General features: G+C 39.0%; 2 protein-coding genes across 2 annotated transcripts in view; one reads left to right on the top strand and one right to left on the bottom strand.

Annotated features, from left to right (window-relative positions):
* Positions 1-7,233, bottom strand: part of IQCB1 (IQ motif containing B1) — a 22,999-nt gene extending 15,766 nt beyond the window's left edge. Inside the window, 4 exon segments of the mRNA XM_042445079.1 lie at positions 2,533-2,662; positions 2,808-2,970; positions 5,236-5,349; positions 7,176-7,233. Coding sequence (XP_042301013.1) covers positions 2,533-2,662; positions 2,808-2,970; positions 5,236-5,344 — 402 coding nt within the window. The 5' untranslated portion in view covers positions 5,345-5,349; positions 7,176-7,233.
* Positions 7,234-10,979: 3,746 nt separating this feature from the next.
* Positions 10,980-26,831, top strand: EAF2 (ELL associated factor 2). Its single transcript, XM_042445088.1, has 4 exons — positions 10,980-11,091; positions 15,392-15,537; positions 21,382-21,645; positions 26,113-26,831. The coding sequence occupies exons 2-4, from the start codon at positions 15,444-15,446 to the stop codon at positions 26,157-26,159; spliced, it is 405 nt and encodes a 134-aa protein (XP_042301022.1). The 5' UTR covers positions 10,980-11,091; positions 15,392-15,443; the 3' UTR covers positions 26,160-26,831.
* The last annotated feature ends 739 nt before the right edge of the window (positions 26,832-27,570 follow it).

Here is a 27,570-nt window from a genome sequence, read left to right as displayed (position 1 = left end):
ATCATCATCATCATCATCATCATCATCATCATCATCATCATCATCATCATCTTATATCCCGCCTTTCTCCCAGCATAGAGATTCAAATTGGCTAACAGCAAATTCAAAAACAATACAATTTAAAAACAGTACAGAGTTAAAATGTATAAATATAAAATTTAAAAAAACAATTACACAATTAAAACAATTATGAATTAAAATGTAATATGTTAATACAAACTTTAAAATTTAAAACTGCACCAGTGGACAATACTGAGGCTATCTCTACAGCTGATCGCATATCAGGGATATTCAAGATTCAACAAAAAAACCAATAAATCAAGGCTCAGTTTCTGAGATGTTTGCTGACATCAGTTTCACTCTGTCCATTATCACACTTGTTTTAGTGAAACATGGATGCAAGTTATCTAAATCAGTGGTAGGCAGTCTGTGGCCTAGTGACCAAAGTTCCTTTGTAAGCAATCACTTCAGACCTCTCCAGTGATCTGCCCAGATCTGAGCAAACCACTGGGCAGGAAGGAAGGAAGAGAGAGACAAAGAGAAGGAGGGAGAGATGGAACTTTGGTGACAGGCAGAGTCAAAAGTAACCTTTAAACTCTGTACATCACAACCATACAGCTTGACATATTACCCCTGCAGGAAAGCAGTTCTCAATAGAGGGGGGTGAGGAAGGCTTCCAAGACCTCATCTAATTCCATTTAGGGTTTGATCACTGTTATGAGATATTAAAAGCTTCAGTTGGCTTGGTTGATGAGGCAAAAATAAATAAATAAATAAATAAATAAATAAATAAATAAATACCCTTGACTTAATAGTTGTTCCCTGCAAAATTGCTCCAACAATTCCCTTTTGAAACGATACCAAAAATATAATTAAAATATGCACGTATCTGGAAAAATATAATTTTAAAATATATAGGATTATTGGCAAATGTCTATAAGAGAAATTTTGAGAAAAGTTGTCAGACTAGTAAAGAAAACCTTATAGTCAAAACATGTTTAGGGTGTTTTATGCATGGTTATTTACTTTGAGGATTGGAATATGACTCTGGAAACTAGGCTTTGAATCCTCACTTGACCATGGAAACTCACTGGGTGACCTGAGGAAGTCACACTATCTCATCCTTAGAGGATTGCAAAGGAAAAACCCCTCTGAACAATTCTTGCAAAGGAAACCCCATTATAGACTTGCCTTAGGGTTGCTATAAGCCATAAACAACTATAAGGCACACAACAACACCTAAAATGTCAGAGCTTTCTAAGTGAACCCATGTAACTGTTCCATTAGTAAGATGTACCAAATGAAAATGGCAAACAATATTGCTCTAAATTAGGAATTGCAAGCCAAACACTAGATATCTCTGTTATGATCTAATTGCAGAAGTGGCTAGCAACTTTTAGAGTTAGGGCTAGGGTTAGGAGTTCTTGACTGGATGGCCCTTGTGGTCTCTTCCAGCTCTATTATTCTATGATTCTATAAACTGCCATATTATATTAGACTCAGGTATATTAGTGGCATCTGTTCCTCCAAACATTACTCAAAACAGTTTCTGATATAAAAGTGAATCATGTTCTGGGCACCACAATTTAAAAAGGATGTTGACAAACTGGTGAGTGTCCAAAGGAGGGTGACCAAAATGGTGAAGGGTTTGGAAACCATGCCTTATGAGGAAAGACTTAGGGAGCTGAGTATATTTATACTGGAGAAGAGGCAATATGATAACCCTGTTTAAGTCCGCCCTTGCCATATACAGTCTGCCCTTGTTATATGCAGGGGATCTGTTCCAGCCCCCCCCCCCCCCCCACTTGAGACAAATACAATGTGTGCTCAAGCTCCATTAGTTTGAATGGGGCTTGCCCCTGCGGTGCACCACGGCGTAGCACACACCATAGGTGCACATCCCATTCACTCTACCAAGGTTTGCCATCCATATGACTTTAAGTCCGTGTATGGTGAGCCTGCTTACAGTGGTGTCATATTGAGGATGGAGCAAGTTTGTTTTCTGCTGCTCCAGAGAATAGGACATGGAACAATGAATGCAAGTAACAGGATAAGAGATTCCACCTAAACATCAGGAGGAACTTCCTGACAGTAAGAGCTGTTCGACAGTGGAACACACTCCCTTGGGGAGTGGTGGAGTCTCCTTCTTTGGAGGTCTTTAAACAGAGGCTGGATAGCCATCTGTCAGCAGAGCTTGGATTGTGAGTCCCTGCATGGGAGAATGGGGGTTGGACTGGATGGCCCTTGAGGTCTCTTCCAGCTCTAGGATTCTATGATTCTATGTTCTGTAATTCCGTTTCCAACCCCATATCTGGAAAGAAGAGTTGATTCAATTATGTGCGATCATCAAAGCTTATTTAAACATATGTGTATTTTAAAAATAATTTTGCTGGTTCTTTTCTATTGTATTCTATAAATTTTTAACTGAATCTCTCCAATGATGCCTTTATTATGTAGTCCAATATTAATGAATACAGGCACTAGTTACAAAACAGTCCCATTACGTAACAATAAGCCAGCCAGTTGAAATACCTTGATTGCACGGACAAATCGTGCTTGAAGGCGCTTTCCTAAGAAGAGGAGATTGTCTACAGCCGAAGGAAGTAGCTTACTGTAAAATTCCTCAGGTTCTTCTTTCACCTCAAGACCCACACAACATAGGCTGAGAAGATAAAACAAATGCACGTCTTTTCCCCCTTAGCATTTGTAGGTAATACACCTTTATCTCCTGTCAATTATACAACAATTTAAAGAGGAAGGATGGAAGCAATTCAGGAATAAAGCACTGTAACTGAGATGTATTTTACCTTAGTATCTCTGCTATTTGGGCAGCAGTAGTCCAACCTCCCAACACTCTTGTATAATCTTGCTTAAGGACAAATAGGCAATATTGAACCAGATCATAGTAGTACAAGTCTTGCTTAAGTTTTTGTAAATCATTACTTCCACTGGGTACACTTCTTAAAATATCTAGGGCAGAAAAACAAATTGTAATATTTATGCCCCTGATTTACACAACAACAAAGTCTGCATTCACATCAAAATTATTATCTTATTTATTTGTATCCTGCCTTTCTCCCAATTCATTATGCTGTGAATGAATTTGAACTACAGGCTGCATACAAAAAATAATAAAACTAAAACCAAACAAAAGGTGAACATTAAAATGGAATTAAATTAATCACAGTACTGTATTAAAACAGTTCAACACTATACTTAATATACAGTTAAAGGTTAAAAAAACTATAAAAAAAACAGTAGCACGTAAAACCATATATCACCTCTTAACCCGTTCTTTTAAAACACACCCTCCAACAGGATAACACAAACAGATAACACACAGGCCCACTTGCTGCCGCTTCTGCCTTCTTACTATAGCCATTATCTTAACAGTGAGGTCGAACAATAGCCTTGTAGGCCATATAAAAAGCCAAAAAAGATGAGTTGACAACTCACATCTAGAAGGCTTAGAGCAAGGGTAGGCAACTTCTGGCTTTCCAGATGCTATTAGACTACAACTCCCATCAGTTTTTATGGCTGGAGAGTCTGGATGATGCAATTCGATAACATCTGCAGTCACAAGTTGTCCAGCCCTGCTCTACAGATTATATTTGATGGCCAAGATAGGATGAACAAAGAAATCAGTGTGATGGCACAGAAAATAATTTAGTATCATGGGAAATGCAAGTAAGTAGAGATTTAAGGTTCAGAAAAGGCTTTAAACAAGCATGAATTATGTCCACAAACCAAGATAGAGTCTGAAATGAGCTTTTGCTAATCAGAGGGTAAGACTTTCTTCTTCTGCACAGCTAGAATTAGCAAACTTTGGCCACAAACATTTCCTTTGCTGGAAAGTAGCTCTCTAGCAATTGACAGTTGCTCTTACTAAAATGCTATTGTGGCTTACCCTCAGTTCCTCTTCAGAATGGAATGTAACAGACCTGTTTTTAGATAAGGACAATGTAAGGGGGCTAGATACTCTGAGGGCATCAGATCCTTTCTGATCTTGGAAGCCAAGCAGGGTCAACGTTCATTAGTACTTGGATGGGAGGCGCCAATGAATACCCAGTGCTATAGGCTATATTTCAGAGGAAGGAACTGTAAAAATTACCTCTGAGTTTACCTTACCTAAGAAAACTCTGAAATTTGTGGGATCACTATAATGGATAGGAGATCTGAAGAGGTATATACACACACATACACACACAATATGCATCTGAGGAAGTAGGCTCAAACCTATGAAAGCTCATGTTACTAACTTTTATCTTTCAGTTAGTCTCAAAGGTTTGAACTTTTACAATGGTGATCTTAAGAGCACAAAAGCCTTGTCCTATCTGAAATCTAGCAAACATATATGTGGCTCCTTGCTGGTCCTTCTGAGGCCTAATTCAAATGGCTGCGGAACTGCATCACCTTTCTTCCCATTTGTCTTTCAGCATCTCATTCTTTGAAAAGACTTACAAGTTCTGTGAAGGAACTCACATATCTCCTAATCAGGATCTACTATTCATATTAAATACATTTATTAAAATTAATGTACTGTAATTGCATATGACCTGATAATTGGCAATATGGTGAAGGACCAAAAATGAGAAAGACCTTATCTGCAGGGAATTTCTGAGTAAGATCTTGGTCCATTTATGACTATCATTCCTACAGCTGCTGTGTTAGAAGACATACAAGTAGCCAACTTACTCCATGCTTATAAGATCTCTTGTTTTTGCTAGCCAAAAATCAACTATCTCACTAATAAAAAATTGGAACAAAATATCAAAGAAGGACAGGTGGTCTTTCCAGAACCACCAATAGACAGAGCTCCATGATAAATGCAATACTGAATCTCAGTTTCACCTATAATATAAGAAGCTCAGTACACAGCTATTCTGTTAATTTACGTTAGTCTTGAGTCTAAAACCGCAATGGAATATATGTAGTTGAGTTTTGTAGTCAGCCCCTATGGCCATTTTATTCCTTCCAGACCTTGCCAATAGAAGAGCAATTTTCTATTGAAACAAGGTGCACGCCTTGTTATAAAAGCAGAAAACCTAATTTGAATGAGGATCAGGATGTGGAGTGGGGACGGTCCACACCTTGATGTAAATGGGGAGAAACGTTTTCTTCTGACACTGCTGCTTGTGACAGGAGCAGCAGGGAAACATCTGGCACTGGAAAATTTAGGAAGCATCAGTTGAATATTGTCAATTCCTGAGCTAAAAGAATAAATTATCTATATACCTTTCAGCTTCAGCAGTAACACAGGAACATCCTGATCAAAGCTTTCAGTGACCTGGGCGGCCAGTGACAATATTCTGGAATCCACAGGTAATGGCTTCATTTCGTACATGGGGACTGCATTTGAATAAAAAGAAAGAAATAATAACTCAGCAAGATATTTGCCTTCAGTTGGACAACAGTGGATTAGATAATGTAGGTGATAAAATTCACGTTGCAAAATATTCCAAAGGCAAATAAATTCTATTTTTTAAAAGATAACTTTGTCTCCCTACATTTATAATACAGGTATGTGTATGTGTTTTGTTTTGCTCACAGCTAAGGTTGTGAACACACGTTTATGGCAGGGGTCCTAGTCTGAGGTCCCACTTTAACTTCTGAGGTCCCAGGTTTAGCGATCTTATGTAAAAGATGTGGGAACCTGGGGATCAGATGCCAGTTAGAACAAATATACCCACACTGGATCACCAATATATCAGTACCAGATATTCCTTATATCATGATTCACCACGTGTGGAGTTATTATCATCACATAACTGCAAATGCCTGGCAAAGCTGAAACAAAGTGGCTTTTTATAATTACTGGAATATTTCATTGAGTCAATTGACTCTTTTAAAGTTATATCTAGAAATATGGCAACACATAAACCACCTCTGCCCACCCATCTTTAAAATGGTATTATGACTACAGAAATGAACTACCATACACACACACACACATATATATATCCCAGGGGAAACACATTTACAAGTGAGGAGAGATAGTGGAAAACTCTCTACCACGATCATAAATTAATGAGGTAAGCCCTTTGGTTTAACAGACAGATGGTTCAGTGTTTTGTATGTAAGGATACATGTTAGATAGTAATACTTTTGAACACAAGAATTGACACCTGAGGCCCCAACTTTGTCCTCCTGGTTTCTGTATGAACTTAGCCCTCTCCGCCTGTTTCAAAGGGGGCAGGGAAACACTCAACACAACATGATCCAGCATTACCTTGATGGCAGACATGCCAACGTTAGCAGGAACTGCTTCACTAGCCATTCCCCTTTGCAGGATTAACAGTTGTGGGGAAAGGGCTGAACTCACTTATGTTTTGAGGGCAAAAGAACTACACGGAAAGCCCAGCTCTGCATACACTGACAAAAACGACACAGGAGGTACAGCGCTACTCCACACAACTGAAGGCCTGCTTTACAGTACAATCTGGACTGTAAAACCGAAGGGCTACATAGGGCTTAAATATCAAGTATTTTAAGTGACAAATTTTAATTGTAATGTGTTTAATTCCTTTTTTGGGGGGGGAGAACCGGGGATATTATATGTACAGTGCATTGTATATTGGACTGACTTTTGGATGTAAGCCACTTTGGTTCTCTGGCAGCAGAAAAGCAGGGAATAAATAAAGTTTTTGTTTCGTTATTTATTCATTAAGTAATGCACCTGTGTGACACAAACAATTTAATAACAATTATTATTATTATTATTATTATTATCTGGTGCCACCACAAACTACGCTTCCCAGAATTCCACAGCAGTTAAAGGGGTGTCAGACTGGATTATTATTACTGCAGTCTCAGGTCCAAAAAGAACACACTGCAGAAATAATCCAGTTTGAGACTGCTTTAACTGCCCTGGCTCAGTGCTAGGGAACCCTGGGGACTGTAGTTTGTTGTGGCACCAGCGCCCTCTGACAGAGAAGGCTGAATGTCTCACAAAACTACAGTCCCCAGAATTCCCTAGCGTTGAGCCAGGGCAGTTAAAGCGTCCTCAGACTGGATTATTTCTGCAGTGTGTTTTTTGGACCTTATGATGAAGCCGTTTTGCGACGGTGACGTCACAAAAGGGCCTCGCGCTCACGACGCCCCCTCCCTCCCTCCTCCGCCCTGTTTTCATAAAACGACATTCGCTCGCGCGTCCGATAATTCCAACCGACTCTTACCGGCCAATCCTCGCCTTGGTGATTGAAACAGCGACGGCGGGGGCGGGGCTGAGCCGGACTACCGCGCCCAATTAGAAAAAGAAAAAAGGCAAACTCCACTCGGTCAGTCAGGAACCCGGCCCTGCTTCCTTAGGGACCATTTCACGCTGGCTGCAGCTCTCGCTTCACAAAGGCCAACGCCACCTTCCTCTCTCATTGGTCTGCTGAGCCGAAGCGCCGGAGGCCCTTCGGCTCAGCGGACCATGAGAGAGGAAGGGGGCGTGGGCCTTTGTGAGCGAGAGCTGGCCGAGGAAAGGAGAACATCAGTCGCGACTGAGGCGTTGCTGGGGAAGGGCGCAAAGGGCAAAGCAGAGCGAGGGGAGGGGATGAACGGGGCGGCCCGTCCGCTCTTCGACTGCAAGAACGCGTCCTGCTCTCGGGAGAGTTTCGAGAGGCAGCCCGCTGTGCTTTCCACACACGTGCGCTGTGAGTCAGGCTGGAGAAGGCGCCGGGGGGGCGGGTGCAGGAGGGGCCTCTGGAGGCTGCGTCAGACTGGAGAAATAACCCGGTTGGTACCTCGTTACTCTTTTCTGGCTCAAGGTTATGGAATTCTGGGAGTTGGAGTTTGTTGTGGCCCAGAGCGCTTTATTAAGGGTTCATCGGCACTTTGAAATACAGCAGTGGACACCGCCTTAACTGCCACGCGCAGCGCTGCGGGTCTCTGGGATGTAGTTCTGGTCAAGTATTCATACTATCATAACACACACACACACACACACATATATATTATACTTTTAATATGAAAACATATATATATATACATATATATATATATAGTAATATAATACTATAATAATAGATATATATAAATATTATATAGATCACGACTGTATTATGTAATATATAGATAATAGATGTAATCTATTATATATAACTAATATAATATGGTGTCTATATTGTATCCTACATACACAATTATCATATCTATATATACTCTTAAACAACTTCCTGTTTTTGTATCTTCTGTACCCATTTCACACACACACCAGCACTCTATCTTTCTATATATCTGGCAATCATAAGCTTGACGCTGCTTTAACTGCCATGTTCCCAATCCTACAATTCCCAGGGTTGGTAGTTTCATGAGGCCGCAGCACTCTTTGGCAGAGGAGGATAATTCCCAGGATTCCACAGCAAGAGGGAGCCATGACTGTTAAAGCGGCGCATTAAGGGCTCACCTGCACTCTTGAAATAATGCAGTTTTACTGCCACGGTTTCCACTCTTAGGAATTGCCAATTTGTGGTTTTGTGAAGTAGCAGCGCTCTTTGGCAGAGAAGGCGAAAGTCCCTTGTAAAGTAGAGGTCACACAGGATGGAGCCACATCACTTAGAGGGGTGTCGAACTGTGTTTTTTTGGGCAGTGGTAGATGCTGTAATTCTGCAGTGTGGCAGCACCAGCCGAGCCTACAGCACCTGGCAATAAGCAGAAGGTAGAAGAAGCGCTGTAGGACAAAGCGTTTGATCCTCAGTTCCTTCATTAACGCCTAAAATTGAAGAAGAGTTTGAGTGAGCCATAGTCGTCAGATTAGTAGAGATAAAGATGCCTGTGTAAAAAACAAAAGACTTAAATGCCCTATCCAGTTGCGACGCCCAACTCAGATAACCTCTTGCATCAGTGGCGCTTGCAGAAATCCTATCAAGTTCTCATTGATTGGAGGGCTTGAGCACTTTGGAGACTACAGTATAAGACGTTTGCTATACAAGATCTCTCTACATACTTGATGCTACAGACTAACACAGCTATATCTTTGAATTCTCTCATTGATTGAATGGATATAACTCTACACAAGACTCATAGTTGGCTCTCGTGGGACAGATTTTTGTGGCAGGTCCTACTTTGTATATGACTGGAACCCTGAGACCTTCTAAGGAGAGCCAGGTGCCAAAGACTCACAATGTCAAGCACTAAATAAATAAGTCTGCATTGCCCCAACCTAGCTTTAGTTCAGGGATACCATTTATGCCCTTGTTTCGTTACTAGATTCTCAACTAAACAACTGAGAATCAAGAATTGTCTTACAAGTTAACTTTAAGATCTGTCTTTTCCCCACCCTTATTACTTCACAAAAACCTCTGATATCAATCTTTAAAAGTGCAGAATAATGCCATTTGTGCTTAAAATAATGCTGGGTGGGATATTTTGGAAGCAAGGGACACTTTGGGCTGTGCGTTTGTTTAATTAATCTGAAAGAGTAAGAGTTGTACTTCTCTGTTTTGCAAAAGCAATGAGGGAGTGAAGAGTCAATAACTGGGGAAAAAATTATTGCCTTCACAAAGGAGTTTATCACATGGGAGGAATTTCTCTTAATTTCGAATGAAAAGGAAGTGGGGCCAGAACGCATTCATGTGAATTCGCTAGTTCAGCTAATTTATGTGAATTCAAGTTGCGTTCGAACTGACTTGCCATTGCCCGAAAATAGCTTGCCATTGCCCGAAATTGCATATGGTAGTCTATCACGCAATAACGTGAAACCCCATGATTGCGTTTGGATTGCCATTGCATTATACTTCCAATTTCCCTTGTCTGATAAACTCCAAAGTAGGTTTGTAAGAGCTAGCCCTATGCTGATGTTAAATTCCTACCAAATACCAGTTTCATTCAGTGGTTTCCACTATCTCCAAGAACCTGTTGTGTTTCTAAGAAGCAAACACTTAAAAAAAAGAAAAATCAACAAACCTAAATGGGAGGTGATCAGTAGTGAAGTGGGGAAACCTGTCAGATAATGTCTGGGTTCAGGGAAAGGAGCATCAGATGGTCAGGAGAGTTGCCAGATGTTACCCAATAACAGGTTGTGCCACATAAATCTAAAAAAAGGCACCTTAGCAATAGCACCAGCTTTTATGGTTCAGCTTATGAAGGATATAAAAGAAGGAAAAGCTTTCTGTGTTTATATTTTTGTAGACTGTGTAGTTTTCTTCCATACACTTTAATTCTGCAATCTCTACTGTTCTTAGAAGAGTAATTCAGGCACTGACTGTCAAAAATCATGGCTTTTATGCCCAGCAAGATCAAAGATTAACATCTCTAAAACTCTGCACATTCTTCCATGGGTACCAATAAATAATATTTGCTACATAGTCCTTTGTAGGTTTCTTGGAAGTAACTCCTATGGTCTTTACTGAGGTATACCCCTTAATAAATACATATAGGGTTATTCATTAAAGAGTTGTGTTTGTTTTATGAGAAAATTGCTAATCTTGGGTTGAAACTTGAACATAGTTTATTTCCCAAGTACGTGGAGGTGTATTTATTTGAAACGTGATAATCATTTGACATTGTACAAAGTATTTTAACAGGTTCAGTTAGCAGAGTCAATACCACAACAGATGTTACACAAAAAAGCAACATTGCCCCAGCAGTAAACAAGCTTTGTTTACAGTCCTTTGGAAAGGACTAAATTCAGGTTGTATGTGTAACTGTTAAGGGATTGATTTGTCCTGGTTTTTATGGTCATTTATGTTTCTACTTTTGCAGACTTTTTCTTTCGTGAATATTGATTATTGCTATTCTATCCTGAACATGATAATGTGTTAGAGATCAACAGCTGTATTCCATCTAAAATTACTTGACAAAATTTGACAAAACTACAGCTTGAAAACAATAGGTAGTGAGGAAATCTTCTGGGCTGTGTAGCTTCTGCATATTCTTGTGGAAGAGTCTAAACTACACGTGGCACACAATGCCTCACTAGAAAAGACACCAGCATTTCTCTCCCTCTTCTGACCTGATCAGTGTTGCAATCCTGAAAATTATGAACAGTGTTTGTTTTCTTTTTTCTTAGATGACTTCAAGCCTGCATCAATTGATACATCTTGTGAAGGAGACCTTGAGGTTGGTAAAGGTGAACAGGTGACAATCACTTTACCAAATATTGAGGTAAGCTTTCTTCATTCCTTGAGAGGAGAGGCATAGCTGATGTCTTAAACCACAGTGACTTTTATTACATGAAGACTCAAGTAAAGCATTTCTTTGTTAGACAGCCTTTTTAAACCATTATGAACTCCTTACAGCTTAAGGAAGATTTGAAGTATCTGAGAGACAGTTATAAAATGATAAATTCCCAAAACAAAGTGTTTGGGACGAATTATACTATTATACATGGTTAATCTGGTGTGTGCTATATATGTTTACAGTTATAAATATTTTCACTGGAATTGTACTAAAAATCTTGGAATTTGCCTTTGAAATGAAGAATCTAGTATAGTGTAAAGGGTGATTTTAAAAATGGTTCAAAACTGAGTAAGAACAGCTTTACTTTTGCACCATTCTTTTTGAATCTTGTTAAAATATAAAATATCATGTTTGCTACTTATAGTTGTACAGAAAAATCTAATATTTCTAGCATGTGTTTCTGGAAGAGTTGAGCAGTAGCCTGGGGATATTTCCCTTCCTCATAGTTTGCTTGGCGATGCATCCTTTCCTTACTTTAGTTTCTGGGTAGAAAGAATTGTGGTCTTCTGACGTATGTTCACATTTTTTGCAAATGAGAATTTGTTGAAGGCCATGATTTTGTTGAAATAGACTCATCTTCAGTTTGAAAGATACCAAAATATTCTCGAGGAATTAATAGGTTAGGAATAGAAAATAGTTGTGCTAATGTTTAATCAAATGTAACTGGAAAAAGTATGTGCCTGAATGACAATTGCAAGTTCATCTAGTTTAGGAAAGTTTCCTATTGCCATGTTATATTGGTAAAAACTCCCCTCAAAATGTGATAGTTCAGTCTGTGCTAATAGTTGTTTGTGATTGCTGATGCCAACAAGGAATCACTTTCTGACTGTTTCCTAATGAGGAAGCATGGTAATTACGCAGCTGGGCTGAAAGTCACTACTAATAATGAGCTAGGAGAATGAGTCAAACCTCCCCTGGGCTGACTTCAAGATCTTGCAAATAACCCTGAAAGATTTTTAAAGCATTGGTTTTGTTGTGACAAGTCAATCCATTTTGATATTAAGACTACATTTTTGTAACCTGAGCTTCCTTTTATAATACTGAAAAAATGTTCTTGGGACAAAGTGTTGTGGAATGTACAGGATTCTTAACTGCAACATATATAGCTGTTTCAACTGATTAAAAAATCAGCAGCAGAAGTAATTTTCTTCTGATTTTAAAATAGGGTTCTACTCCACCTGTAACGGTTTTTAAGGGTTCCAAGAAGCAATATCAAAAGGAATGCATCTTGATAATCAACCATGATACTGGAGAATGTAGATTAGAAAAGCTTAGTAGCAATATCACTGTGAAGAAAACCAGGTAGGTTGAAAATTGGAAAAGCTGTTCCTCTCAATGTAACATTTTCATAATGATTAAGTGTTGGTGTGTCTGTGTTGGAAAACCAAAAAGCTGAGTACCATCTTTTTAGCAATGGGATTAAAAGAATCGCTGTATGTTGACATCTCAGTCTCCATGGGAAGCATCCTAGGCAAAACTTGAGTTTGTAATGGTCTCCTTTCCCTCCCCGCAAGTCCGATCACAATGCGGGGAGCACTGAATGCTAAACCATGTTTAGTTGCAGTTGGGAGCAAAAAGCTTCAAATCTCCATCACAGCTTTGCTAGAGGAAGAAAAGTAGTGCAGGAGCCCAAAGCTAACCAAGGCTAGTTCCTCTCATCCGTGCTTTGCTGTGACGTCTATCTGCTGAAGACCATTGAATCACAAGATGGAAACCTGTCTTTGTCCCTTCAGTAAGCATCTGAAAAATCTATAAAGCACTTTAGGCCTCCTTGGAAGCCTCCATCTCACACAAATATAGATATATATCTGTGCATTAAGAACTCAGAATTAGGCTGAAATTTTGTATAAATCTATTCCTATGAAACAATTACAACTGAGGCCTTGTAGCTGGAGCTGTAATCTACTCATGTCAGTAGATTCTACTTCTTCCTTAACTTACTGTTTGGGAAAAATAAAGTTAGTTTTAACCAGTAAATAATTTTATCAGGTTCTGTTGCATGACATAAATGCACATGAAAAACTTTGCAAGTTCAAAAAGCAAGCTAAAAATATTAGAAATGCACTTAAGTTTGGAAGTCGTGGACTGTTTTAGGCCAGAGTAATTAAGATCTAAATCTTTCTCATGTTGCTTTAAATCTGTATAATCTGATTTCATGTAATATGTGTGAACATGTGCTAGCAACTTTCCTGAATCCTGCCGACTATTGCATGTTTATTTATATGCCTGAATTCTGGTGATGGTGGTTGAAGGCTATTTCACAGGAGCCTAGGCAGATTAGCAATAACGTTCTATTTACAGTAGGCATATTGTTGTTGTTGTTGTTGTTATCCACCCTCAAATCAATCTTGACCTATGGCAACCCTGTAGATGAGACATCTCCAAGACTCCACTGCTCTGCGCAGGTCCTGCAAATTCATACTCATGACCTCCTTAATAGAGTCCATCTATCTAACTTCGGCTCTTTCTGCTTCCCTCCACCTTTCCTAGCATTATTGTTTGTTCCAGTGAGTCATGCCTCATGATGTGGCAAAGTAAGACAGCCTCAAACTAGTCATCTTGGTTTCCAGAGAGATGTCTGGTTTGATCTGCTCTAGGACCCATTTGTTTGATTTCTTGTGTGTCCATGGTAACCTCAGCACTCTTCTCTAGCACTACACCTCAAATGAATTAATTCTCTTCCTATCCGCTTTCTTAACTGTCCAGCTCTCACATCCATACATGGCAATAGGGAGTACAATGGCTTGTATGATTTTAACTTTCGTGCTCAGTTGTGTGTCTTTACGTTTTAGAATATTTTCTAGTTCTCTTATAGCTGTCCTCCCCATTCTGGATCTTCTTATAATTTCTTGACTGCAGATATTCTCTGTGTCTGGACCCCTCCCCCTATGGATACCAAAATCCACAGATGCTCAAGTCCCCTTGTCCCTAATGGCAGTGTGGCCACATAGAACACCATTGGGGGACAACAGGGGCTTGTTGTCCAGGGATGCTCAAATCCACAGGTGGCAAGTCTGCGGATACCAATGTCCCATTGAATAACATTATTTATATGTGTGTGTGTTTTTCTAAAGTCTGGCCACCAAAACTGAAACCATAAGAAAGGTGAAGGTTGGTGAAAGAAAAATAAATCCTTCCTCGATGCATTTTAAAATAAACTTTCAAGAGGTCTCCAAAAAGTTCAAAATAATTTACTTTTTAATTGTATTGTTCAAAATACAATTTTTAAATTGTATTTTTTTTTAATATTGTTGAGCTGCTCCTACTTCCAGTTTTGGGAAAAGAGTGGGATACAGATAAATATAATAATAATAATATTTTTTGTTTAATTATGCAAAGCTTGGTTGTTTCATTTGACACAGGTTTGGTTGTTTCTTTGTTGTTCCATTTGACACATGCATATTGTTAGTTTTGGACAGTTTACTGAAACACACTGAACTGCTCTTCTTTTTATGGTATAGGAACCTATACCTATTTTTTCCATATAATTACTGCATCTGGTACCAAATTTTCTGTTAAGGAAGTAAAGCCTGGAAACACATAAAATCATAAACTTGGAAGAGCCTACAAGGGCCACCCAGTCCAAGCCCCTGCCATGCAGAAACTCACAATCAAAGCACCCCTGACAGGTGGCCAATCAGCCTCTGTTTAAACCCCCCCCCCAAAAGAAGGAGGCCCCACTATTCTCCGAGTTAGTGTGTTCCGCTGTTAACAGCTCTTACTGTCAGGAAGTTCTTCCTAATGTTTAGGTGGAATCTCTTTTCCTCTAGTTAGAATCCATTGCTCTGGGTCCTATTCTTTAGAGCTGCAGAAAAAAAACTTGCTGCATTTTCAGTATGGCATCCCTTCAAATATTTAAACAGGGCTATCATATCACCTCTTAACCTTCTCTTCTCCAGGCTAAACATAACCAGCTCCCTAAATCTTTTTTAAAAACTGTTATTACCTGACACCAAAACAGCATGAGGAAAGTGCTAGTAAGATTCTCTGGGGAGGAAATACCATAATTGAGTAGTGGGATGCACATCACTAAGTCCATCTCTCATTTGAGGCACCCAGCCAAAGGCCTCTGAAGATGAAACTAGTTAAAGTCGTTCACATAAGAGTTTTCTTATTCATTTGTACTGCTGTACTGTCAGTTGTACCAAATTCATTTGGAAACAAAAGAACAGCCATTGCCACAACATCCTGGTGTGTGACTTTTTTAAAAAATCCTTTCTTGCAGAGGTGAAGGAAGCAGTAAAGTCCAGTCTCGTATTGAGCAGCAACAACAGCTAATGAGAAATGCAAATAAAATTCCAAACAGTGTTAAATGTTCTCCACAAAAAGAGAAGATGTCCCCACCTTGTCTTATGGATGATATTGAAAGAGGTAAATTGTAAATGACTGTTGATTAAGGGGTTCTGGAGGCTTTAAGGTTATTCTGTAATTTGAAGTTTTTGTGTTAATAGTCTGTGGCCTAATTTTCATTGAAAAGCTTTCATTGGAAAGCCTTTTTGGGCTGCATCATTCAGATAGTGGGGGCTCTTGGTAAAACATAAATACGTGCACATGCCCCCCCTCTCTCTATATATATATATGCCTGCGGGGGGTGTTTTAGCCTTCTCCTATATGTAGTAGATTTGTGGTTGGAGGGATTTTTCTTGGTACAGGACCAATTCACAATGTGAGGTCCTGCTTGTAGACTGAAGTGACAAAGCTCAGATGTAAACTTACCATGAGGGTGGGAATTATGCAGCCATCCAGGTATTGTTGAATTCCAAATTTTAGTAGCCTCATTCAGCATAGCCAATAGTGAAAAATGCTGCAAGTTGCAACCCAACAGCATCTAGAGAGCAACATGATTCTCTCCTAGCTTACTATCTCTGAGAACTAGGCTGATGCTCCAGATTCCTATTGGAACTAGGTTTATGTTGCAGTTTTCTTTGAAACTTCCCTTGACCTCAATGAGTAATGGAAATTAATCTCCAACTGACTAGTACCTTGAATCCTTTGCATTAAATATAGGACGGGGCAAATAATTCTACTGGCTCTTTCAACTGGATGGAATTCTGTAAACATATCTGTGCAGAATACTTGGTTGCCTACACTGATGAATGTGAGGTTGTAATAAATGGCATCTACTCTGAATGCTTTAAACTTTGTGTTAACCACTTTGTAAAGGGAGCTCCACCATCATGTTGGAAAGTCTATTCCCAGAAAAATTACAGATACATATGAATGAAAAGGATGTGAAAATCTCAGTTTGTGTTTGCATGCATTGAAGGAGAAGTTATAAACCAGAAGGTGGGAATATCCAATCCCACTCCACAGTGTTGTTGCATTGAAACTTTCAGCAGTCCTAGGCAGTGGTGAGGAATGATGGGAGCTGCAGTCCAACACTATCTGGAGGGCCACCTGATTCCCATTCCTGTTGGAGTATAGTTGAAATATGACTTGATATTTGGCATTTCCTGTGACTGGATATTCTAGTCAGGGAATGGAAACATTCAACTGCTGTTCTACTCTTTCATCAGTGCCTTATACAACCCCAATTATGGTCTTATTTATCCCTGCTGTCCCAGCCAGCAGTGAAAACAAAGTATGATATGATATGAGAATACAAATGATAGTATGATTTTTGTCTATCTAGCATCTAGGTCCTTCACTCATGTTGGTTCTGGACCTGGTGACAGTTTCCTTGTCCTCTTGGCCATTATACTCTGGTTTTCCTCTTTGCTCCAAAACATAACAGGTGCTGAAGGTCTGGTACCTAAATCTGCCTATTTAGGTGCACATGCACACACACTATAGTTTCCTTGTTCCCTTGCCCTTTTTTCAAAGGTAGGAGGCTATTTTTGGCCTGAAGCAAAAGAATGGGGCCAGAATAGCTTTGAAATAGTCATTTGTGCAATTTGAAGGCTTCTGGGGCATGACTAAATTTTGTCTCCTCCCCCTGCCCATAGCATTGAGGGCATGGTGGTATGAGCCCACCCCACCCCACTGCAGTTCCTACAGCTTTCCCTACCTGGCTTATGCTCTCATTTCCTTATGATAAAAGATTTTCATGGAAATGTAACTAGAGTCTCCATGTCTGTCAATGGTGTTCAAACCAGACACTAGCCATGTGTCCTTTGCAGTAAAATCTTGCAGCAGGACTTTGTTTGACCATGAACCTGAAACAGTAAAATGCTTAACAACTTTCCTAGTTTCTTTGTTGCAACTTTTATTTGGCGTGGATAGCCAAATGCCTGACTATGTATGGTTGCCTTTAGAATTAGCTGTGTCAGATAAGGAAAACATTTGGAAGGGGATGCAAGGGGATATTGTAGTACCTTTGAGACTAATTGAGAATTAAGTTGGTTTACTTCAGATGATTACTTAGTCTATGAAAGCTCATGCTACCAACTTCTTTTGTTCAGTTAGTCTCAAAGGTGCTACAAGGTCCCTTTACATGCCATCATGGCTATGTCTTTGAATTCTACCATTTGAGACAATACTTCATTTTATGCACAATCTGTGCTATCATATGTGTTATATATACGTACAGAAATAAAAAAAAAACCCTTTGGTGGTTTGAAACTTAGCCCGTATGCTTCCCTCTTAAACTTTAATACTGGTAGGAATGTCATATTGTGTTAATTCAGGCATAATGAATTTCCTGTTGAAAGCTGGGGCAGCCAGCAGGGGATGAAGGTGTTGTATGAATTACTGCTGGCAGGTGGTAGCTCGATTTATTGCTAGGTAGGACATCCTTTTTGAGGCACAGTCCTTGAACACACATTTCAAAAGAAAGTGTCTCGTGCAGGTGTTTCCTTATAAATAAACTCTGATTGGAAAAGATCTTTGAAAACACCTGGTGGTTCAGTGGAGGATGTTGAAGGGAACCTTAAAATTAAGATTCCTCTCTAAGCATGGTAAGTTTGGTTCAGAGCTGAGTGAATCACAGAATCTCAAAGCAATTCCCCCAGATTCTGTCAACATCATTATACAGGATGCAATGTGTTATCTGATTATTTCCTGCTGGAAAAGTTCCTTTCATGTAAGACCCATACAGTTTCTTTTCTTTTTTTCTATGTATGTATGCTTCACTTTAAATGGTGTGCCTCTAGTGTTGTTCCACTTGTGTTACAGTAGTGCTGCCACCAAGGCCTTTGTTGGGAATTAAATCTTCCATAGGTTCCTGAGGGTGCAAGGACTTAACACCCTCCCCCTCTCTCTTATGGCTGTTAGGAACACAGAATAATACTTATAGGTGGCTAGTATAGAATCATAGAGTTGAAAGAGACCAAAAGGGCCATCCAGTCCAGTAGCGCTGGTCATGGAGACATAGGACCAGAGCTTCCTCTTAATTCTCCCTTGAAGAGTAAATCAGGCTTTTAAAAGTCTGATAATAAAAATATTTAAACAACATTTTAAAAACTCTTCAATAACATTTTAAAGGAAAATTGCTTAGTAAGAGGTAATTGAAGATACATCAAGAAAACTCAACTGGTTGAAAGTACACAAGCTTTCCAAGTACCTTTCTCCCAGCTGCAAAAAGGAAAAACAAGAACACAGGTTTAAGAGATGTATGTGTGAGTATAACACAATATTCTCCAACTCCACCTGTTGCCATCGCTGTCTTCCAACCCCTTTCCAAAAGAACTGAAAACCTAACCCATGTAATTACATTCCTTGGTTTCCTATAGTCTCTACTCCAGAGTCATTCCCTCACTCAGATGTGAGCAGTTAGTCCTTGCTTACCCTACTGATCTCTCTCTCTATCTCCTTCTAACCCCACAGAAGCCTTGCTGCTTTTTCCTTTCTCCCCTCCTATTTGGCTAACAGATCCTGAGCACGAGTCAGGGCTAATGTTGTCTCTCCAGCTTCTCATTTTCCATGGGCTAGCTAAAAGATCCCTGTGAATGTCAGAGTCAATCAGGTCTCTCTACTTTCACACCTGCCTTTGGCTAGCATAAACCATCCCTTCTGAGTTATAAACTGGTCCCAGAGGTCTTGCGTGAACATTACAAACCCCCTGCCCAAATCAACACTGTTTTGGTAAGGGAATGTTCAAGACAATACCTCAGTGTACTGCAGTGTTAATGCAGTTAAGGTCTCATTGCTCAAGGATCTCTTATAATATGAAAAAATGTTCCTTCTTAGGGCAGTTAGGCTGGCTGAACAGTGAGTTGCAGTGCTCCTTTCTGGACTGAGTTGGTCTCCAGAACAGGAACTCCATAGTGCTGGTTGTTGGCTGATTGGGAAATCCATGGAAGCACTTTGTTCCCACTTGCTTACATTCTAATACGGGAATCACTATCTAGAGCAGCAGTGCTCTCAGAAAAGAAAGAGGCTAACAACATTTCTTTAAAGCAGTAATTACAGTCTAATTCTGTTAGACCTCTTTTGATGACTCATGATTATATCATATTAAGCTTTTTTTCATGGTGGGATTTAGAGAGCAAGTCTTGAGAGATGTAAAATACTAATAATCTTTTGAGTCTACCCCCCACAACTACTTCATCCTGCGACAGCTGATCTTTTTAATCAGGCTAATCTAATTTTCTCACTTGATGGTATAGAACGATCTGTCTGTCTGTCTGTCTCTGTGATAGAGATAGAGAGAGAGGGAAATGTGTCTTCCTCTTGCCAATCCTACAGTGGTTGCTTGCCTGCCACTGCAATAACTTGAAAAACTCTGGTTGTCACAATGTATGAAAAATTGATTCAGGATCATGCGGTTGACAGCAGAAATCAGCTGGTGACTAGTTCAGTTCTTGACAATGCAGGTGGCTAGTATACTAAAAGCACTGCCAACAGTGACTCCAGTCATTGAATTTAGTTCTTTTTAAAAAAAATATTAATTAATATTCTTAATATATACAATACATATCATATTTCTATATATGAATATATTCCTACATTCTATTGCATTTTAACAAGTTATTTTATATTTCCCCTCAGTAACCCCCTTCCCCGGAGCCATTTCCATCCTTATATTCCATCCAAAATTTCAGTTCATCTTGTGGAGGTAATCTTCCACCTTCTTTTCTCAATGCTTTCTCAATAAATTCTTTCCAAATCCCCTCAAAATCATTTCTTTTCCATAGTCCTTTTTAACTTTCAATTTACATGTCAATTTATCATTAATCGCTAATATCCATACCTCCTTATACCAATCCTCCACTTCTACATTTATTTTCCTTTTCCAACGCCTTGCTATAATTAATCTCGCTGCTGTAAGCAAACTTGTTACCAAATCTTTTTCTTCTTTTTTGCATTTCTCTAAGTTATATAATGATAACTAAACTATACTCCATCTTATATCTATTTTTATATTCATAACATTTTATATTTCTAATATCACTTTTCCCCAAAAATTTTGTACATATTTACATTGCCACCACATATGCATTGCATGTATGACCCTACTTCTTGACAGCCTCCTCTCCCACAATTTTTTGAATTATTCTTATCATTACAGTATTATGTATTCTCACTGGAGTCAAATACCATTTCCAAATCAATCTATAATAATTTTCTTTTATCTGTACCAATACAATTTTCAAATGTCTTTATTCCCATTGAATTTAGTTCAATAGTTTTTAGAAGAAAATTTGTTGGCTAAAGAACATTATGATGTAGCAGTCTGGTAGCCTGATGGTCTTATTCCTTCCGCCTGGAAGGATTATTCTTATATAGTGCCCCCAAACTAGGAGAAATATTCCAATTCAAAATATTTAAGGCTTAATTTAATAGTTTCCTATGTGTCTGGGTGTTTTCCTCTTCCTTCATGTGGGGTATTCTTTTTGTTAACAAAGAATTTATTTGAACTTGGCATGTCCATTCTAAATCTAATAGTCTAACTGCTACACCACACTGGCATACAAAACTTGTCTTTACATACTGTTCATTCCCCTGTACTTAATTAGGTTTTGAAAATTGAATCTTGTGAATATAAAGTACAGTGGGCCCTTGGTATCTGCTGTGGTTTGGTTCCAGGGCCTCCCATGGATACCAAAATCCATGGATGCTCAAAGTGCTATAAAATAGATAGTAAAATGGTGTCCCTTAAATAGAATGGCAAAATCAAGGTTTGCTCTTTGGAATTTATATATTTATATATATATTTTGAATATTTTCAAGCAGTGGATAAAGAATCCGTGGATATGGAGTGCTGACTGTAATTAAACTGGTGAATGTCTTCTTAATCTTAAAAGCCTTGTTTCTCCATTTAAATCTTACTTTCAGAGCTAAAGGCAGAAGCTAAAATTATAGAGGAAATGAGTAGCTCTGACAGTTCTTCTGAATCAAAGAGTTCATCCTCTTCCTCAAGCAGTGAAAATAGTTCCAGTGATTCAGAAGATGAAGAAGCAAAGCCATCCTTTCCCTCGTCAACGTCACACCAATGCTTACAGCCTCCCACAATGATGGCATCACAACGAGTCTTCCCAGATATGGATGCTGGATACCACAGAAGTCAAGAGGGAAGTGGCCACTTGATGAACACACTACGTAAGTGTATGAAGGAGAGTAGGATGTTTGAGTCAGATGTGAGGAATGTGAAAGGAAACCACATGATTTTATAGCGTTTTTCATGTAACTTAAATCATGTCTGTATTGAAAGGGTTTGGTCTACTGAGGTTGGGATAAGAAGCTAAGATAAAAGGTACTTCAGCCACTGATGATGCTAATTTGTAGCTTATAGTATTTACAGTATGTCATAGATGGGACTGGCAGCCTCTGAATTGTATACACTGCAATTAAAATCAGTAATTTGTTCTGGACGGATTCAAACATCTCAAAAGCAACTCCCTTCATTACAACATGACCTAGTTTTCAGTAAAATGCCTGATCTATTTTTAGGGTAAGAACTGTTTACCTTCAGTCATAGATCTAGATTACATACAGAATCCTTTCATCAATCACATGCCCTCTAAATGATCTGGACTGTAGCTTTGAAATTCCTAACTATTGCCCATGTTGGCTTGGTCTGAGGAGAAATGGAAGTTCAAAACATCTGGAAGGCATCAGTCTGAGAAAGGCTGAATGGATAGGGTTCCATGTTTTCACTTGCTGCTGGTTTTTCACTGCTATCTGTTAAGTATAATGAACCCCTGGATCATCATCTTTGCAACCTTGAAGGTATAGAAAAATGCTACCTGCAGTTGTATGGTGTCTCCTAGTTCCAAGACTGGAAGAAAGATGGGGGATTACTTGGCTGCTACATTTCTGAGATGCTCAATGTTTCAATACTGCTGGATCAAATCAGAAAGCTTCCATTATTCATTCTAATTTCAGAATTGAAGCTAGGGAGAGGGACAGGGATTATTGGCCCTCTCCAGACAGGCCTAAAGTGCGCCCCCGTCACGTACTAGGAGTTGGCCGAGGGCGCACCGCCCATACTGGCCTCACGTCCTGGTGTCATTGTGATGCCGCAAGTGCTCCATTGACGCACTGTGGCGTCACAAACGCGGTGCAAGAAGAACCCACTTTTTAAGGGTTCTTTTTGTTGTGCGAGGGAGCCATGCGGTTTGTCCACTGCGGCTCCCTCGCGCAGCAAAACAAGGCGTGGATAGACCGCCCTTTTTGGGCGGTCTGTATCCCACCATTCTTATTTTGAAGATGTGATGCAAGCTCAGAAAGGTGAGTGCATTTATTAACTATACAACCAACGCCATCTTAAAAACCATCTAAAGATGGTGCGTTGTGTTCTTTGTGTCACATCCCCTTTTACAGCAAAGATTATCATGGCACCTTAGACTAATAAATTTATTATGGCATAAATCCTTGAAGTGATTGCTTCCATAAAAGCTTATGCCATTTGGAGCTTGGAATGTTAGGTCTGAAAATTAACTTGTTAATCTTAATAATTAGAAAAGGGAAGATTAATTCCTTCCCATAGTACAGTAACTGTAAACTTATAGTTCATAGAATTATGTTTATTGTTAAATCATTAGTTTCAGAGCAAGCCCTGGGATTTATAGTGAATGTGTGACCCACTGAAGAGAAAGTTGGTGTAAAGCAGAAGGGGACATGGACAAATGGAAGTGAGGGAGAGAAGCTGGGTGGGGGAGGGATAAGAGATTTTAAAAATCTAATTATGCAAGTATACAGCGCTGTCTTAGCAAAACAAAAAATACCAAAGGAGTATAAAGGGATTCATTACTGCTCACCACAAATAATGCAATAGATACTAGAATGAAATCAGTAACGATTAAAGGAGAATTGAAAAGAGTCACAAAACCTCCACCCAAAAAGATTCCAGCTTGTACACTGGTCAGTAAAGAGAGGTGGGTGGTGAATGCCAGGCTTTAGCTCTAAAAGGCATGACCTAAAAGGGGCTTGGCTGCCTAAGCCTCTCCTTCCTTAAAGAAATCATGGCCCATTCCATTTCTCCATTTTGGGTAGAGCCTCAGTGTTTCTTTTCTTTACTCTCTTGGTTCTGAAATACAAGATTCATACTGAAATTAAACTAACCAGTACAGAGCCATGTGATGCATTTCCTCCAATTCTAATCCTTCTCTGTTAATCAGGCAGCCAGTGGATTTCATGTTTTGTGTAGGGAGCATATGAATGAATTTAATGACTTTTTCTGAATTTATTAATCTGAGACAGGTGGGAATTGCATGTTCTGCAGATGCTGTTAGATTACAAATTCCATCTATTGTGCCAGCATAGCTAATTGTTGAAAGATATTGGGAATTGCAGTCCAGCAACATCTGGGGTGCCACACAATTCTCACCCCAATCTGTAAGGTGCTGTGAAAATCTTTGTTTGCTACAACAGTCTACAATAGCTGCTTTTCTTTTTTTTAAAAAAAGTTCCATGAAGTCATTTTGATGGAATTAGGGGCATAAGTTTGAAAAATTCTTTTTCAAATTCTGGAATAAGACAGGGACATGGATTTGGATGTAGGTTCTTGTAATTGAATATTCTACATCAACGTTCCATATTAAATTGTTACTACTTGTAAGAGTAGTGGCTCCTTTGACAACTGTAGACCTGTTCTTTTACTATTTCTTTGAGACCTATCAGTAATAAGAAAAGCTTTGAACTATCTTGCATCCAGTCTGACAGGAGTGAGATTCTGCACAAGTAACCTTTCCCAAAGGGTATTCATTATGACTTTAGAAGCCATTCCATCAATTATGTATGTGTTGCGTTTGTTTATATCCTGTCTTTCTTGCAAATAGCTTAAGGTAATTTATATAGCAATCTTCTCAACAATCCTATGAGGGTAGGTCAGGTTGAAAAGGGGTTAATGGCCCAAAATGTCCCTAGGAGTTCTGGGGGGGAATAGACCCTTATTCTCCAAAGTTCAGTGCTTGTTGTGCAATGTGCTTGAGAAATGTCTTGCAACAGCCTTACATATCAATAGGTGTTGGAAATTTGTGTTTATAAGACTGCCTGTGGCACTTGGCCTAATTTAAAAAGCCCTAACAAGCAATCAATTCAGGCTTCTGCAAAAATGATTTGTTTCTTCCCTAGAAACTTGATAGAAGGAAAAGAAGAGAGGCTGGGGTCATAGAGGGAGAAAAGGGAGAGACTTGCCTAACTTTGGCTCAGTCGCAGTTTCATCTGCCTTGGGCTTCAACCCCACCAACCAGCAAGTGGCCCCTTAACAGTATTAATCCCTTTGTGTACAGTGCATAGCACAGTCGTAGAGAACCTGGTTTGTGCAAAGAAGGTCACAAGCTCAGTCTCCTATGGCATTTCCACATAGGATAGGTCCAGACATCTCTCTTTGGCGAGCCCTTGCCATGCCGGCAGTGGGTAAACTGCAGGTGCCATAAATTGCCACATGGTTTCTTTGCCTTTTCGTGCAACCCTACAGTCCAGTTACTACCCTTGAACTGATTCTAGAAAAGCTACATCAGAAAACTTATTGGAAAATAAGGCATTTAGCTCAAGAGGCTCTGTCCTTCTGATAGTAAGTGTTCTGTATCTTTATATTTAGATATCTGCTTTTATTCATACATCCCATTATACTGAAAGACAAAGCAGATTTCTTCTTCAGAGTAATCCATGAGAATATCCTGTAGTAGTACCAAAGTGTATATGAAAGCTGTTTTTAGAATGCAGTATAAATTACTTCTTTCTGGAAAAGTGTTATAAGAGTTGAATCTGGAGGGTCTTTTGTCACTGTGGTGTCCTGCCAATCTTCTGCGGTTGTCTCCCCCCCCCCCTAAATTGCCACTTGAGACTATAACAGGGGACAGGCAGTTTTATGGTTTGTATAATCTTTTAATGAATTTCAGTGGTTTGAATGTTTAATGTTTCAACTTTATAAATTGTTTAATTGCTTTTTAATTAACATTTATATTTATACTTTTATCAAAGTTTTCGTATAGTTTTAAATTTTTTATTTTTAAAATGTTGTTGGCTGCCTTCAGTCTTATTATTGAGAGAAAGGCAGAATATAAATGAATATAAATGTAACTAGGATATAACAACCCCTTTGCATGATTTTCATGGGAATTAATAGGGGCAGCATGTGACTCTCCCGAAGATTTGTGGCATGTATGGGAATTGACATTAAGTTTAATATCTTGCAAATTTAAGTTTAATATCACCTTCTCAAGAGGGAAGACCAGGCAATGTTGAAAGATAAATAGTAATCTGGTGGATCATGTGACTGTAGTATAATGAATTAGGATTGTAGGGCACTGGAGATTCATAATGTGATCTATCATTCCTTTTAACTTTTTAACAAGCAGCTTCTGGAACGGGTAGGATCCAAGTACTGTGTGGTTCTTTAAACAAGCCTTTCATCTGTACAGTTTCCCAGTGAAAAATGCTCCCATTAGCTGTTTGTCCTGCTCAGGACAATTGGTTCATCATGTTTTGCTCTCAACATATGTCTGACTTACATCTGATTAGTGTTTCATAACATATAATGCTTAAAATTAATAGAAACTAGTGTTTTTGGGAGGAGAGTATTTGCTTTAGCTGATGGTGTGACTCCTTATTTAATTTTAGGGAATGATCTTCAATTGAGTGAAACTGGAAGTGACAGTGATGATTGAGGACATTGTGGTGGTCTAAAGAGGCATCATTTCCCTCGAAGAACAAATGTTGGTTTTGCACTACATTTGAAGAGAGAAAGACAGAAGAATGTTAACAACTTTAATAAAACTGACTTAATTTTTCTGACTTCAAGTTCAGCAGCATTCCTTTTGCCATAACTTTATACGGCTTTTTCAGATTTCAGGATTCTGGCATTCATTATTTTAGGTGGGTCCAGAGTATTCTCTACTACCTCCTTTTACTTAAAATTTCAGGCAGTGGGTCATTATTTGTAAATTGTACATGGAGGAAATTCTTGTCTGTAGTTAGCATATTTTGAATCAAGATTTTATTTAACAATTTGCATATGTGTATGCATAAGTAGGAAAATTTGCATATTTGTATGCATAAGTAGGAGAGGGCAAACAACTGAAATCTCTTACAGTTTTATTCCTTGAAGCTGTATAAAAGTAGTTGCCAAACAATAGGACACTATCTATTTTGGCTCAATACCTTCTGAATTTCCATGTTCTACCAAATCTGTTGTGTCTCATATGAGTCTTACTAGTATTTCTGCCTTTATAATAAATTTTGATTAACACCATTTGTCTTTTAAAAATTCTGTTGAGATCAGTGCATGTCTTTTGATAAGAGTTCAGTAATAAATAATAAAATATTTATTATTTAATTGATACCGGTTGTTTTCTTTAAACTCTCACGTGCTGTTTTTCTTTAGGAACAGGCATAGTACAAGATGTAGCTTTCCTAGCTGCAAAAAAGTCATGACATGTTGGAACTTTTACACAATAATGTCTAAAGAGGCAGAATCATGATGATACATGAGGCGAACAAAGTCGATAGCTACAATCTTGCATTGCTTTTCTTGTATCCCTCCTATCCAGATTATTGTTTTTACAGTGTAGCCATAGAATACACATTTGTTTATAAAACATGGCCAGCACATTTGTGATGTCAAATATGATACTTGATAGATTTATTTTTAGGGGTTAGCAAAGCATGGCCACATACTATTCCTAAGGCTGCTTCCTCTCATCTCTCCACTCTTCCTCCCTCTTAGGTTCTTTCACTTCCTTTCTTTCCCCCAGTCTCTTTCTGTCCTACCTTTTTGTTTTGTCTTTGCCTTGTTCTCACACTCACACCAGTCTTACATGTAATTCACTCCTGCTTTACCTCCATGTATCCCTCTCCCTCCAATTTTTCTTACCCACTCTTTACCCTCCTCTCATTTTCTGCACAGACAGGCTTTCTTTCTTCTTATGTGTGCTCCTGCAGTATGAGAGAGCACCACAGACTACGTCTCCCTATGCTTCCTACCTCCTGTTCTTTTTTGCCTGTCATTCTACTGTTTATTGCCACACCCCACCTCAAAGTGAGAAAAAATAAGGTAAGGATGGCAGGAGAGACATTGGG

This window comes from Sceloporus undulatus, chromosome 1 (assembly GCF_019175285.1).
Source record: "Sceloporus undulatus isolate JIND9_A2432 ecotype Alabama chromosome 1, SceUnd_v1.1, whole genome shotgun sequence".
Lineage (NCBI taxonomy): Eukaryota > Metazoa > Chordata > Lepidosauria > Squamata > Phrynosomatidae > Sceloporus > Sceloporus undulatus.
Note: the sequence above shows the minus strand (reverse complement) of the source record. Positions and strands in the feature narration are given on the sequence as shown.